This window comes from Macaca thibetana, chromosome 11, assembly GCF_024542745.1.
Source record: "Macaca thibetana thibetana isolate TM-01 chromosome 11, ASM2454274v1, whole genome shotgun sequence".
Lineage (NCBI taxonomy): Eukaryota > Metazoa > Chordata > Mammalia > Primates > Cercopithecidae > Macaca > Macaca thibetana.
In genome coordinates, this window is record NC_065588.1 from 4,659,458 (window position 1) to 4,675,534 (window position 16,077).

The following is a 16,077-nucleotide window of genomic DNA, read 5'->3' on the forward strand; positions in this document are numbered from 1 at the left end:
AGGCAGATCTTATTAATAGCATTGAGGGCCATGTTTGTCTAGCATTACTATGAACACAAACCACTTGCAGGATCTTGTTAAAATGCAAGTTCTTTCCAGCCTGTCTGGGGCTAGGGCCTGAGCTTCCAGGTGATGCCTGTGCTGCTGATCCTTGGACCACACTTTGAGATTCAAGGATTTCGTTTCTGTCACACAGTGCCTTCTAGAGCCTGGCTTTTCAATATTTTCAGTCAAGAACCCCTTTGGGAGCCTGATAAAAGCTATAGGTCCTCATCCCAGAAAAGACAACCTGCACATACATAAAATTATAGGGGGTTAGTGGATCCTTGGTTAGGAATCTCCAATAAGTATATATATATATTTTTTTGAGATGGAGTTGCCCAGGTTGGAGTGCAGTGGTGTGAACGGCTCACTGCAACCTCCACCTCCTGGGTTCAGGTGATTCTCTTGCTTCAGCCTCCAGGGTAGCAGGGATTACAGGTGCCCGCCACCATGCCTGACTGATTTTTGTATTTTTAGTAGAGGCAGGATTTCACTGTGTTGGTCAGGCTGGTCTCAAACTCCTGACCTCAGGTGATCCGTCTGTCTTGGCCTCCCAAAGGGCTGGGATTACAGGTGTGAGCCACTGTGCCCAGCTGGGAATCTCCAGTATAAATCTTAACTCTGATTCAGAGGTTGAGACCTCCTCAACCCCTCCCTCCCTGCTCCCTCCTCTGCTCCACCCTACCTGAGCCTAGGGTCTCTAGGGAATTCCCTAAGGGTGTCAGTACTACTTTTAAATTAATTCATTGGAACTCAGTTCTTCAGTCTCAAATCTTAGAAAAGGCTTTTTTTTTTTTTTTTTTGGTGGGGGAGGGCGTTGTAGGGAAGAAAGGGATAATGTGTGTTCTCTGTAAGCTAAAAATCACCATCCTTATTGCATTCCAGTACACACACAAATACATACTGCACATAGCCAAATTCCCAAGCAAGCAACACAGCTGCATTCTCACTTTATTTTGTCAACAAATGTTAATTGAATGCCTATGTATTGATAATCTATCATAAACTTGGGCATCTACTAGACTCTGGAAATATAAAGGAAGCTATCACAAATGAATACAAAATGGTTCTTGCTTTCAGGTAACCATAATCAATGTCAAAGTTGACATGCGAATGAACAATTATGACACTAAGTGGTAGTATGCAGAAGGCAAGCACAAATGCTAAGAAAACACATATGCAATTTTATAGCCACGTGTGTGGATCCTGTCCCTGTCCTTTTCCCATACATTCTCATGACAGACCCTTACAAGTAGACTAACCTACATCCATAGATCAGGAAAGTTGTACGTGTTCAAATTCACTCTAGATTCCTCCCATATGAACCGACCCCCAGCGCACATTCTCAAACACATCCTGAGGACTTGTACACAAACACTTAATCCTTCACCTCTCCCAGACTCATGAGTGTAACACTAGAAATCAGAGACCCACAGAGCTTGAGGACCTTAGAGATAATCTTATCCAGCATCTTCAGTTTACAGACAACAGCACTGCAGCTCAGAATGGATAAATTGCTTGTCTGAAGCTGAAGTCTTTTTAATAGAACATTTCCTGTGGTTTTGATTAACCCCCTGCTCTCTAGTTTCCAGCATAGGGAGAGACATGCGTGATTCTGGCTCTTGAAATATTTCTCTTCACCAAGAAAGGTCCAAGTTCTGTACTGCTAACTCCAGGATAGAATTAAATCCCAGTGAGCCCAAAGGAGAATCAAATTTGGCCAGGAAGAGGCAGAGCAGACCTAACGCCTTCTCTGATAGATAGAGACACATCTGGGGTCAGAAACAAAACTTTCTCCAAACCAGGGATGCTGCTTAACTTCAAGACTCATAAAATGTCCAAACTGAAAGGGACTTTCAGGGCCACTTTGTCCAACCCTCTTACTTTATAGGTCCTGAAACATGCAGAAAACTGGAGGACTAGAACTGGAACTACAATACTGGGACTAGATCCCAAGTTTCCTAAAACCATCCAGTGTTCTTTGTGCTGCTTGACATGGATCAAGCCTGTGGGACTTCCCCTGGCACCACATGGGTGGCCCAGAATCCAGCCAGCAAGCTCCCCATTGCAGTCGCGATGAGATGAGAGCGAGAGTCCCACAAGTGCCCCGTGCAGTTAGAAAATTCCTCTAGGAGTGAGCCGTAATCTGGGGGTGGGAATGCCAGGGCCCCATGCCAGGAAGGCCTGGGAGCCCATGGCTTTGCTCTTCACCACCAGCCTGGCTTCTACAGGTCCTGCATGATCACATTGCCTACCGCTATGAGGTTCTGGAGATGATCGGGAAGGGGTCCTTTGGACAGGTGGCCAAGTGCTTGGATCACAAAAACAATGAGCTGGTGGCCCTGAAAATCATCAGGAACAAGAAGAGGTGTGGCTTGGGGGATGACATAGGCCACAGAAGAGGGACTGTGTGACTCTGGCCCCTGCAGAATGCCAGCCCTTCCTGACTCTGCCTCTGCCTCCGATCTTCCCTTTTGTTTTCCCTTTTCTCTTTCTACCTGTCTGATTCCATGAGGGGGCAAAGAGGAGGCGAGAGTATGGTGTTTTTTTTTTTTTTTTTTTTTTTTGAGAGACGGAGTCTGGCCCTGTCACCCAGGCTGGAGTGCAGTGGCCGGATCTCAGCTCACTGCAAGCTCCGCCTCCCGGGTTCGGGCCATTCTCCTGCCTCAGCCTCCCGAGTAGCTGGGACTATAGGCGCCGCCACCGCGCCCGGCTAGTTTTTTGTATTTTTTAGTAGAGACGGGGTTTCACCGTGTTAGCCAGGATGGTCTCGATCTCCTGACCTAGTGATCCGCCCGTCTCAGCCTCCCAAAGTGCTGGGATTACAGGCTTGAGCCACCGCGCCCGGCTGAGAGTATGGTGTTTTTAGTGCTTCCTGCCACTAGACAGTCTTGCTGGGGTCATGGGGAGGGGCTGACTGCTGCAGTGGGACCTGACACTGATGTTTCTGTCCCCATTTCCCACCCTGCCTGCCACTCCCCATCCCCTCAGATTTCACCAGCAGGCCCTGGTGGAGCTGAAGATCCTGGAAGCTCTCAGAAAGAAGGACAAAGACAACACCTCCAATGTGGTGCATATGAAGGACTTTTTCTACTTCCGCAATCACTTCTGCATCACCTTTGAGCTCCTGGGGTCAGCTGCCTTTTCTTCTTAACTCATTTCCTCTGGAAAAGTTACCTAAGTGATAGTGTTTGAGGTCAGAACACTAGATTTTTCTGGATGTGAATATTTAATAACTAGAATGTTCATGACAGTCACTTAGTTATCCAGAAGGCCCAGGAGCAAGGAGGCTGGGATGAAAGCAGACAATCTTGGTATGCCTGTCACCTGCCAGCCTCCCCGTGATGTACTTCCCTGGGGTGGGTACTGAGCCAGGTGACATGACCAAAACAAGGCCTCTTTCCTCAAGAGCTAAACCAAAATAGTCAAAAAGGACTTTTCTTTGTTTGCTATCATATTCCCCACTCGTGGGCTTTCTGGCCTGATCGTGCAGAGGCGGAAACCTAAAGGGATAGGGAGCTGGCTGCTTAGAGTGTGAAAAGGGTTTTGATTTTGAGTAAATAAGGACAAGAGCAGATATTTTTGGTAAGAGAGCAGAGCCTGACTTAAATAGATTGGCATGGCCTGGCTGAATATTGGAGCTGACGAGGCATGCCAATCGCAAAGGCATGCTAATTTGATGATTATTCTCTCTGGGAAGACCATCTGATGCAATTTATATAACACTAGAAACCCAGAATGCATTTAGCAAAGGAGAACAAGCAGGGCTGAGCTCTCAGAGTGTTGCTGGATTCAGCAAGCTGGTAGCTCAGGGCTCCCAGGACACCACTGCTGATGGTGAAACTCTAGGAACCAGCTACATTTGAATTAGCAGGTAAGGTGACACTCTCCTCACCATTTCCGGTTATTCCAAAGCGTGGTTGAGTCTCTGATATGCAGAGGTAAATTATCTTCTCTGTGGCCAAATGGACAGCTCGGTCTACCTTTCTTGGCCATGAATCCCAGTGCACAGTTAGGATGTCATTGTGCTTAAAAGAGCTCTGGGAGGTCAGAGGGCCAGGGTGTGCAGGGGGATCCAAAGCTCAGAGAGATGAGGGAGTTGCCCAGGTGACTAGTCAGGATGGGGCCAGAGCCAAGTCTCACATCTCCATTGCAGCCCTCAAGAATGAATGGTGGCCAGTGTGATGGCTCACGCCTATATCCCAGCACTTTGGGAGGCTGAGGCGGGTGGATCACTTGAGGTCAGGAGTTCGAGACCAGCCTGGCCAACAGGGTGAAACCCCATCTCTACTAAAAACACGTCTCTACTAAAAACCCCATCTCTACTAAAAATAGCTGGGCGTAGTGGTGTGTGATTGTAATCCCAGCTACTCGGAGGGCAGAGGCAGGAGAATCGCTTGAACGTAGGAGGCAGAGGTGGCAGTGAGCTGAGATTGTACCACTGCACTCCAGCCTGGGCAACAGTGCAAGACTCTGTCAAAAAAAAAAAAAAAAAAAAAAATGAATGGCTCTGGCTGGGCGTGGTGACTCTCACCTGTAATCTCAGCATCTTGGGAGGCCAAGTTGGGAGGTCACCTGAGTCCAAAAGTTTGAGACCATCGTGGACAACATAGCAAGACCCCATCTCTAAGAAAACATTAAGAATGAGTGACTTGCTAAATACTACCAAAGCTAGATGATCTTAGGAATGGAAGATGAGGAGGGACCAGCAGAAGGTTGCTGAAAACCATTTTGGGGTCATGCTCTTTCCCTTCCCTCCCCATCTCACAGCTTGCACAGAGGTTTCATCTGGCAGCTCACAAATAAATGTTTCTTCTTCAAATGCATTGTATTAATATTAGTTTCTAACATTCGTAAGTCTATAGATGTCATATCATACAGTAGGCTTCTGTCACCCTAGAGAATTTCAGATTCTCTGGCAAGAGCAAGCTTGCACTTCTCAAGGGAACAGTTAGGTGAGACCAAACAGCCACACTTTGGGAGGAGCAGGGGCTCCCTCTGGCCTCAGCCCCCATCTGCCCACTCTCTTGTTCCTTACTTGTCAGGAACCTGATGTCCTTAGACAGCCCTTATTAGGCCTGGGCAGCAGTAGCTGCTTGTTTGAGTGACCGGTGGGTTTCCTGGGTCCCTCCCAAGGGCCTGAGGAACTATGACTGTTTCAGAAGTTTGGGCCAACCTTTTAACCCACCTGCATAACAAAGTGCTTCAGTGGCCTTGTCACATGAGAAACGAGGGGACATCTGAAAGTCTGACACGGTTTCACCCTGGGCCCACCATGATTCAGCGGGAAAGCTGAGTCTATAAGGGCATGAAAGGCCTGCCTCCTGGTCTGAGGCTTGCCTGCTGCTAGAGGGAAACCAGGTGATACAAGATTGTTTGCAGGTTCACATTCAGCCTTCTATATTTTTTTACACCCATAGGCTTCACTTTTCCCCTCTCTTTTCCAGAATCAACTTGTATGAGTTGATGAAGAATAACAACTTTCAAGGCTTCAGTCTGTCGATAGTTCGGCGTTTCACTCTCTCTGTTTTGAAGTGCTTGCAAATGCTTTCTGTAGAGAAAATCATTCACTGCGATCTCAAGCCCGTGAGTACCACCTCCATCCTGCCACGGAAACACTCTGGAAATACCCATTCTATTCCCTAGGCTGCGTAAGAATCACAAACTCCAATCAAAGCATTGCCTTTGACCTTTTTGTGTGTGTGTGTGCTCTATTGTCATGGCAGTATGTATGTCAAGGGCGGCATTTAATGCGAATGTCAAACAAATTCAGTCAATGGCATTTCTAAGGCCATGCAAGCGAGGCCTAGAACCAGGTGCCAAAGAAGATAAAAACAAAGTCACAATCTTCAGGAGTTACAGAATCAATAGGGGGAAAGTGACAAAATATATGCAAAAGAAACTCTGTAAAGCACTGACTACGAGGTCCAAAAGAGAAATACCGACCACAAATCAACTGGGAAGTCAGAGGGGAGGATGATGGGATTTTGGAGAGGATGTGGGAGGAGGCCCATGGAGGTGGTCATATTTGAACTGGGCCCTGAAGGATGGGGAGCATTAAGGTAAGGAGAGGGCCTAGGGCAGCATTACTGTAGCTTGACATATGTCTTTTCTTCTCTCTAGGAAAATATAGTGCTGTACCAAAAGGGCCAAGTCTCTGTTAAAGTCATTGACTTTGGATCAAGCTGTTATGAACACCAGAAAGGTAGGCCCCATGCCAGTCCCGTCATCTGAGTTTTCCTATTGCAATTTCTCTCCCTTCACATACAAGGTCACACGGCTTCTAGCCTGGGCTCAGCTATCACCACTACCAGTCTGATTCTGAACAAGGTGCTTCACTTCTCTGAGCCCAAGTTTCCTCATCTATAAAATGAGAAAGTTGTATCCAAGTACTAAAAGGGTGCTTTCAAGCTCTCATATTCTGTGGATATGGAATTATCCAAGAACAGTGAGTCCCAAAACTAACTAAATGTGTATCTGAATTGCTTTGGGGCTCTGAAAAATGATAGTTTCCAGGGCCTCACACCGCAAGTTCCTAATCCAAATTTCTGGGAAGTAGCTAGCAGTCTGCACTTCAGAAACCATAGTCATTCTGAAGCTTGGAATTCGCTGCCCCAGATCCTTTAGGTTTTATACTTTTTCAAGCTAGGATTCAAAAAGTAGCTCTGGAGTACATTTTCACAGCGTTTACTGAACTTGATTCAATATTGTGTTCTTTTGGCTTCTATCAAGTTCGCTATAGACAACATGTACCCTTTAACAGACATTTATGATCTGTTTTGTGTCAGTCACTGTCCTGGGTACCAGGAACAAAAAATGAACATTCCCTGTCCTCAGGTTGCTTATGATCTAATGGAAGAGACAGAAAGATAAAAATAATATGGTGAATACAACGATTAGAGATGTACACAGGCTATGTTAAAGATACACAACAGAGGGACTTTGGGACCAGCCTTTAAGGTGACAAGGGCTGTCAGAGGAAGCTTCCTAAGGCTGAAGAAAGGATTACTAGATGGATGTTCCCAAATGTTAGGCAGATCAATTTTTTTTTCAGGAAAAAACACTTACAAGTTTATTAATAAAGAATATGATAAAAGACACAGATGAGAGATACACAAGGCAAAATATTTGGAAGGGGTGTGAAGCTTCCATGCCCTCTTGGGGGCACGCCGCCCTCCCAACACCACATTTCCCATACCCTGGAAGCTCTCTGAATCCTGCAGCTCGGGGATTTTTATGAAGGCTTCATCACATAGTCATTGAGATTATTAACTCAATTTCTAGCCCTTTCCCCCTTCCTCCAACAAAGGAGTTAGAACTGAAAGTTCCAAGCTTCTAATCATGGCCTAGTCTTTCTGGCAAGCAGCCCCTATTCAGGAGTCCACCAAGCGTCATCTCATTAGAACAAAGAGAGTCCTATCACCTCAGAAGTTCCAAAGGATTAGGAGCTCTATGTCAGAAGCCAGGACAAAAGGTCAATTATTAGAACAAGAGATACATGTAGAATCCCTATCACTCAAGAAATTAAAAAGGTTTTAGGAGCTCTGTGCCAAAACCTAGGGGTAGAGTCCTATATCTATTTCTTATTATTTCTCACACGCGCTCATATACAAGCAGGTATATTATTAATTTGAAGAAAAAAATAAGTTGATGCACCACATGCAGTGTTAGCTATTCACTCTCACACATTGTTGGAGGAACTATAAATTCATATTACCTTTTGGGAGGTTACTTTTGCATCTTTAACCAAACATTTCACTCTAAACCTTCAAAAATTATAAATTCCCCTCTGAAGAACCTGTCCTACAGATTACAGATGTTCCCATAGAATGTACATCTTCACTAATGCACTGTTAAGTAGCGCAACATTGGAACCAACCTAAACATCTACAAATGAAGAATGGTTTAATAAATTAACACTGTTATACCACGCAGCTATTTGAAAAGAGAGATTTAAATGTAATGGCCTAGAAAGATCTCCATGATGAAGTAAGTGAAAAAAACTGACTAATGAAACTTTTGACATGTAAATATATAAATAAGATGGAAAAGGATTTGCACCACACTGTTAGAAGTGGTTACCACTGGAGATGAGCTTGGAAGAGCTTAGGGTTGAATTTTCAACTTTTACTTTACATATGTATCTTTTCTTTTAGTAAGGATATGGATGATTTTAAAATTTTTCTCTTGGATTTTCAATTTTTAAATTTTTTTTAAATTAAATAATTTGGTGTCTTTAATTTGCTAAAGATTTACATAAGATTTCTATATGTCTAGTCTTAAGTGAGACCAGTCCGTAGGGTTTTTTTCCGTGCGTGTGTGTATCTTTGTCCTGTTTGAATACCAAAGTTACGTCTTTAAAAAAATGAATTGACCTTTTCTATTTTCTGTTTCACCAAAGTCTGAAGAGAATGGGAATCATTTTCTTTTCACAAGGCCTCTTAGAACCTGCTTGGAAAGTCATCTGCATGTTGCATCTTTTGCAAGGGTAGTTCTTGAACCACTTTTCTACTTCTTTCATAGGCTGTTAGTCTGATATCCAGACTCCCTTCTGTAAATAAGTTCAGCTTTCGTATCTGTATGAACTTATTTTTCAGAGTTTTGCTTACTCTACTGTTCATGTCTTCAATGTGCTTTGCTTGCTGAATTCTCCTCATTTCTAAGACCTGCTCTCTTTTCTTTTGCAACCATGCTTTAAATACCATGTTGTTCTCCCTCTTTTTTTTTTCTTTCTCTTCTTCTATTTTCTGTTGCTCTTCCTTTCTTTTCAGCTTTTCTGTCTGTTGTTCTAGTTGTTTTTGTCGTTCTTTCTGTCAAGGGGAAAGACAGTATGTTGAGGTCACTGGTGAGATATGTGCAGACTCTGTCCTGATTAGATTTCCCATTCCCTTTACTTCGATCTGAGTTAGACAAGTCTTGCAGTTGAGTGGTGGCTGAGGGATTTAAGCCAGCGGCTCTTCTGTTGATGAGTGAGTGACAGCATCAATCTTTCCTGCAGAATCTTCTTTCTTGATGCCACTGACACAGGAGATGGAAGATCCGGGTAACAACTGCTGAGGGTCATTTTCTGTACTGTTTCCATTATTATTGGGAGGCAAAAACCCCAGACTCTCAATGTCTTGTAAACTCAGAAGTTCAAATTTTCCATCTCTCTCCACCAGTATTGTCCTATCCTTGTTTATTTCACAGCTTCCATTAGTAAGTGACAGGAGCACATTTACTTGTCCCAAATATTTGGAAATACATAACTGTGACAGTTTCCCAAACATAATCCTTTCATTTTCAAAATAATTTTTGTAAGTATTAGTGTCTTTTAGTGAAGAAACTTCCAGATCAACTAATTTGTCCTTGAGCTTAAGTTTTTGCTCCCTCTTATCATTCACAGGTTCTTGATTCTGTAGAAGCTTGTTAGCTTGTACAACTTTCTCCACAATACATCTCCTTACTTTCTCATCCTCTTCCTCCTCCAAGTCTTTCTGCTTTCTAGTTTGGATTCCTGGAAAGAGTTTTCACTATCTGAATCTGATATGGGATCCAAAGGTTGAACGCTTGGAACAGAAATCAAGTCATTTCTTCTCGGTGGGACCTCAGCCTGCAAAGATTTGTCAGGATCAGAAAGCTGTTTGGTGTGTTCTATTACTGTTTCATTCTCTTTGAAGTCTTAGTTAATATTCTCTTCCTTCTCACAAGCCATCTCTATTATGCTGGCATCACTTTTTTCATTTTCATTAGTTAACCACTCCAGGTCCTTTTCAGAGTCACCTTTGTATTCTTTTCACTTTCTTTTGAATCAGTATCTTTATTTTCATTCATTTTGCTCTCTCCCACCATTAATATTTCCACTCCACATTGTCCTTCCCTTCTCTCCCTCTGTCTCCCTCCTGGCTGTGTAAAATGCGGTGGCTGGGGCCATGGAGATGGCCGGGGAGTTCTGCTCTCCTCCTCTTTCTTTTTTTTTTTTTTTTTTTTTTTTTTGAGACGGAGTCTGGCTCTGTCGCCCAGGCTGGAGTGCAGTGGCCGGATCTCAGCTCACTGCAAGCTCCGCCTCCCGGGTTCACGCCATTCTCCTGCCTCAGCCTCCCGAGTAGCTGGGACTACAGGTGCCGCCACCATGCCCGGCTAGTTTTTTGTATTTCTTAATAGAGACGGGGTTTCACTGTGTTAGCCAGGATGGTCTCGATCTCCTGACCTCGTGATCCGCCCGTCTCGGCCTCCCAAAGTGCTGGGATTACAGGCTTGAGCCACCGCGCCCGGCCTCTCCTCCTCTTTCTAAGCTCTTCACATTGAGGCAAGGGAGACCCTGGCACTTGCCTCGGCAGCAGCCAGGACCACGCTGCCATGGCAACAGCATGCCACTGTGTCCTCCATCCAGGCCTCTCTCTGGCAGATCAATTTTTGAGGACATAAGACCTTTATGTCTCTTATGTATGAATCCTATGAGAAATTCCAGCTAAAAAATAATGCTTCCTACAAGAGAAAACTTATATGTTTTCTCTTCTCAGATGTTGAAAGTTGTGTAACTTATCAGTTGTCATTTATCTTGGCTGCCAAGATGCTCAGAGCTGAATTTGTAATTATTTTATCCTTGATTTCTAGCAGTCATTTCCCCCTTTGCATATTTTCTGACTTCTTTTTTTATCTTTATTTTAACTGTGAGGCAGTATCTAGTATTGATACTAGAACTGGACTGCCTACTCTCAAATCCCAGCTCTGTCAGTTATAGCTGAGTAACCTTGACATTTTAACCTCTGTATGCCTCAGTTTTCTCTTCTTTAAATTGGAGGCAATAATACTACTTGCTTCACAGAATTAATGTAAGAGTTGAAAGGGCTTATCTATAAAAGTACTTGGAATTGTGCCTGGTACATACTAAACATAATGTAGTAAATACCATTAAATCCGTGTTCTAAAATACTCTGTGCATATGTACTTTGCAAAGTACCACAAATACATTTGGGACAGGCAGGATATAAACATTATTTTTATTAAATCTCTATTTTGTTTTAAATCACAGAATTATGTTCTGACAATAACCAATTTAAACAACAGAAAAGTGGTTACAGAATCCCTGCTCCTCCCCAGGTAACCAGCAACCCCAGTTATGTGGAAATAACTACCGTGTTCCATTTCTTCGACTTCAGTCTGTTCATCCTCATCCGTTGAGATTTTTCTTTCTCTACAACAAGTGCACATACTATATTGAATATACACTTTGCACGCTCCCTTTCTAACTTGATATGCCTCTTCCCTTGCCAAGTCACAAGGCTCAGAAGCCGTCTACCCCAAATTAATCTGACAGTTTGAAAACTTAGTCTTATGTTTTGTTTGTTTGTCATAAACTTGGCTGACTGAAATTCACTTTCCTACAACAATGCCTAATAATGTTGGAGTTCGTTATCAATAAAGCAGGGACAATAACACCTCCTTGAGAATCAGATTGCTGTGGGATTTGATGCTGTTATGTGTAATGAGAGTTCTGAGTGCTGGCCAGCTGCACTTCCCTTTCCCCGCCAGCGGGGGCGCAGTCGAACTGAGAAGGTGTCCTGGGGGAGAACATTCTGGAGAGTAGGAAGGTTTTCCCATCTGGTTTTTCTCACTTTGCCTCCGCAGTATACACGTACATCCAAAGCCGGTTCTACCGATCCCCAGAAGTGATCCTGGGCCACCCGTACGACATGGCCATTGACATGTGGAGCCTGGGCTGCATCATGGCAGAGTTGTACACGGGCTACCCCCTGTTCCCCGGGGAGAATGAGGTGGAGCAGCTGGCCTGCATCATGGAGGTACGGGGAGGGCTGGCGGTCGGCTCCCACGGAGACCATGGGCTTGGCCCTCAGGCACTGGGCTGCATCAGACTCTCCCAGGGCCATGGCCTGCATCCTTTGTGTTGTGGGTACTTCCTAAAAGTAGTTTTGACATTGTGTACTCCCTTGTACTTGTCAAGTCGACATCTAACATTTTTATCATAACTTTAAATAGTTGCAGAGGATGTCATTTCCATCATATTGTAAATAGTGACGTTTTAAAATAAAACTGTTACACCACTCTTTCAAAAATATCGAAAAGAATACAAAGCCAGACTGACATGACACCCATTAAAATCCATCTGAAAGGATGTGAACAAGTTCTCAAGAGTTGTGCATTTGTTTTACTTTGTTCTTTTTTGCTTTTTGTTTCTACTCTTTCTTCTACTTCCTCCACGGAATTTTATTCTAATTTAATATACGTTTATGTTTAGAAACTTCTGTCAATCATTATAGCTTTAAACGTTTCCTGATACCATAAGCTTCATGTGTAAACCATTAAAATATATCTGGTGTGCAAATTTTGATAATGATTGAAAATAAAATGTGAAATCTTATTGGGTGTACAGCTCTTAGAAAAATGAATATGGCTGGTGTGCCTAAATTTTGGGATAATGATTGAAAAACACGGTAAAATCTGAAAAAGTCTAGCCGGGCGAGGTGGCGGGCGCCTGTAGTCCCAGCTACTCGGGTGAGGTAATGGTGTAAACCCAGCGGAGCTCTGTAGAAACTGCAAGCCTGCGTGAATAGCAAAGACTGGGTTTGAATTTTTTTTTTTTTTTTGAGACGGAGTCTTGCTCTGTCGGCCAAGCTGGAGTGCGGTGGCGCGATCCTGGCTCACTGCAAGCTCCGCCTCCTGGGTTCACGTCATTCTCCTGCCCCAGCCTCCCGAGTAGCTGGGACTACAGGCGCCCGCCACCTCGCCCGGCTCATTTTTTGTATTTTTAGTAGAGACAGGGTTTCACCGTGGTCTCGATCTCCTGACCTTGTGATTCGCCTGCCTCGGCCTCCCAAAGTGCTGGGATTACAGGCGTGAGCCACCGCACCCGGCCGGGTTTTCTTTTTCCAGTTAATGCCTATACCCATGGGTGAATAATGCTTCTTGCTAGAATGCCGGGGCTCAGGATTAATGTGATTCCAATTGCTTGGTGGTGTAGATGTGAACCCAGTGAGGAAGCCTGTTCTAATTAATGTCGTCTAATTCGGTGACTCCTTTTGAGTTCTATGTAAGACTCAAATGGTGATCTGTCGTCTAAAATTATGTTTACCAACCTGTCAGCTGACACCCCGATTAAAATGTTGAAAACAAGAATTGGAAATTATTTGACTTCAAAATATGTGTATTGTTCAGGCATTAGTCATTCATTATGGGAAATGACAGTTTTCTGGGAAAACTATCTCCCTATAGCAAGGCTTTACCAAGACTCTTTATATGATTATTAATTATATCTATTATGCTTTCACTTGAAAGTCATCTTGTTATGGAACTAAATTAGACAAAATAGAAAAATAACCTTAAAAATTTAAAATTTTTACATTTAAGGATTTTCCCAGTGAACAAAGATATTTTGTGTGCAAACACCAAGCTAGCTGGCTGGTTGGCTGGCTGGCTATCTGTCTATATGTATGTATGTATGTATGTATGTATGTATGTCTGTCTGTCTATCTATCTATCTATCTATCTATCTATCTATCTATCTATCTATGTATCTATCTGTATCTTTGCCAAATTTCTGTTTTCCAGATTGTCTCAAAGTTACAGATAGAGAAACACACATAGCCTTGAGAATGACTAAACATAGATAATTTCATTTCATGATTGAAACTAATAATAAAATATTAAAATAACTTAGGTAAAAATAGCTGCGGTGGAATGAAAACTGGCCTGCGAGTCATTAAACCTGGGGTCTTAGTCCTGGCTCTGTCTTTTTGCCTAGTCATTTCCCGGCTCTGGACTATAAAATGAGGGGAGCAGAGTAGATGGCTTCTAAGGTTGATAATGTATGATTTTATAAAGCATTCCCAGGCCGCTCCTGCTTCCATTACCAAAGAGAATGGGGCCTATGTTTCAACTTTCTTACAGCCCCAGAACTGACTCGGCTTCCTCTTGACCTCAGTGTCAAAGGGTCTGAGGAACAGAAGAGCAGGATAATGCATGGATTATGACTGGGAACCGAGCCGCAAGGGTAGGTGACCCACACTGTAATTTCCTTATCCCTGTGTGCCCCTCCAAGTTGCAGTAGGAAAAGATGAACAAGTAGGTGCTACACTTTTCTTTTCAAGAAGGTATTTTCTCCTGTAATTGTCTGATGCTCATCCGGTGATTTTCATCTTCTTTTCTTCTCCCTTTCCAGTGCTCCGTGGTGGGATATATCATTCTTTAATTCCGACATGGCAGCACGTATACTAGTTTATTTGACATCTGGCTGCTATCAAGAGTGATGGCTCACCCCTAGTTGGTGCTGATGTTTGTGTAGAATAACATGGCCAGTGTTGATTCTTAGGATATGAAACCAGCCCTGGATTAGGAGTTAAGAGGCTCAGGCTCTGGGTTTGCTCTGCTACTGACCTGATGTTATTACTTAATGCTTTGGATCTTTATCTGTAGAAGGCAAAGCTTGGCCAAAGTACGCCCCACCCCTCAGCCTTTGAATCTGTGATCCCACAAAGAGTGAACCAATTGAATTATCCTCATTAAGGTGCTGGGTCTGCCGCCAGCCGGCTTCATTGAGACGGCCTCCAGGAGACAGACGTTCTTTGGTAAGTGTGTCTAGTGTGTCTAATGAGGTGTCACAGGCCTTGAAGACACCTACTGTACCTTAAGGCTCATTTCATTCTTTTCCCCTGGCCACATACCAAAGGGCTGTGATTAAGAGCTTCTTTCAGAGAAGTAAAAGATAATGAGCAGGGAAACCGGATAGCATGATGGAGATGGGATGGGGCAGTCACAGTGCGAATGGGGTCTTGACAGTAAAAATGTTCAGGAGCAGGAGAATGGCCAGGTCCCTGCTCAGAAGAGCTATCAGCAAATACTGCAACCTCAAAATATTGTAACTGCATCCTCTCCTGGAGGTTCTCCCCACTCTCCCAAGCAACTTGCCCTCTCACACTATGCACTGTGCAGGGAAATCAAAGAGCAGAAGCCTCATTTCCAGAATAGTGGAAAATTCCATTGCTGCAATCTTGTTTCCCCTGCTAGAATTCTTCTTATCCTCCAGACCCTACTGTGCCAGGTTCATTGCAACAGTTAAGCAAGGACTTAGTTTTGCTTTGATGCGTTGTGGCTGGTAGTTATGTATGTGTCATCTGTCTGATTGTTGGGAGTAAACTTCGTCCACAGTCCTGGCTGCCCCTCTCCTCATAATTTCCAGAATTCTGGATTTTTATGATCCTCTGCCTTTCTATTTAAGTGGTCCTATACAAGATGGAAGGATGGGTCCACAAGGCATCAACTGAGGCAGGGCTTTCAATGCACATGCACCAAAAAGATGCAGCAAGTCCCAGACCTAAAATCCCTTTAAAGAACCACAGGAAGCTCAGAGTCCCAGATAGAAACAGCCAGAGTGGCCTGAAGGTCAGCAAAGTGGAGCAAAGCCAAAGAGAAGGAAAAGGGAACTCCATAGACAGGGACTCCATGCTACCTGGAGTGACATTTCTCACCAGCCATGGTTATCAGGTCGGTTCATGGACTCCCTCTGACTATACAATCCCAGACATTCCTGGCCCTCCCACCTCCGATTTTCAACTGCGAGCAACCTCTGAATGTGTATGCAAATTTCTGTTCACAACTTGCCCCATCAGTAGGAAGGTCCAGAACACTGTCGTGGGGAGATCCTTTAGGATAAAAGGATTTGGGTCATGCTGGCCAGTATGAACTGATTCAGCCATGTGGGGGTTGTAATTTGTCTATTTCTGTACCATTTGGTAAAAAGCCACATGGTACAGAGCCCTGCCACAACTGCAGGCTCCCTGGCCCTCTCCCAGGACTCCTTAAACTCTCCATGATCCAAAAACCTAACAGCTGAAGGCCAAGCAAGCAGAGGTGCTCTATGATCCTACTCCAGTGCCAGGGCTGTCTTCCATTCTGATTAGTCGGTTCCATGCCATTGATTCCAATGGTTAATTCTTTGAAACATCACCTTGTATCATGGCTGGAGCTTTGGAGACCTTGCCTCTGAGCAGGGCAGTGTCCTGGTTGCCATAGAATGGTGCCCACACATTAAAACAAGCA

The 16,077-nt window shown here is 44.0% G+C and overlaps 2 protein-coding genes and 1 pseudogene across 8 annotated transcripts in view; 2 read left to right on the forward strand and 1 right to left on the reverse strand.

Annotated features, from left to right (window-relative positions):
* NDUFA9 (NADH:ubiquinone oxidoreductase subunit A9) overlaps positions 1 to 16,077 on the forward strand; it is a 306,980-nt gene that overhangs the window by 204,717 nt on the left and 86,186 nt on the right. The gene's annotated exons all lie outside the window — the stretch shown is intronic.
* DYRK4 (dual specificity tyrosine phosphorylation regulated kinase 4) overlaps positions 1 to 16,077 on the forward strand; it is a 53,772-nt gene that overhangs the window by 32,767 nt on the left and 4,928 nt on the right. For 6 of the 7 annotated variants that reach the window (XM_050750151.1, XM_050750152.1, XM_050750153.1 and 3 more), the window contains 6 exons: positions 2,274 to 2,410; positions 3,034 to 3,174; positions 5,490 to 5,628; positions 6,166 to 6,247; positions 11,653 to 11,825; positions 14,546 to 14,606. In XM_050750151.1, the coding sequence (XP_050606108.1) occupies positions 2,274 to 2,410; positions 3,034 to 3,174; positions 5,490 to 5,628; positions 6,166 to 6,247; positions 11,653 to 11,825; positions 14,546 to 14,606 (733 nt within the window). Of the gene's footprint in view, positions 1 to 2,273; positions 2,411 to 3,033; positions 3,239 to 5,489; positions 5,629 to 6,165; positions 6,248 to 11,652; positions 11,826 to 14,545; positions 14,607 to 16,077 lie in introns of those variants that run through there. The other variant, XM_050750157.1, reaches the window with a different exon arrangement.
* LOC126930018 (coiled-coil domain-containing protein 181-like) lies at positions 8,484 to 9,855 on the reverse strand (annotated as a pseudogene).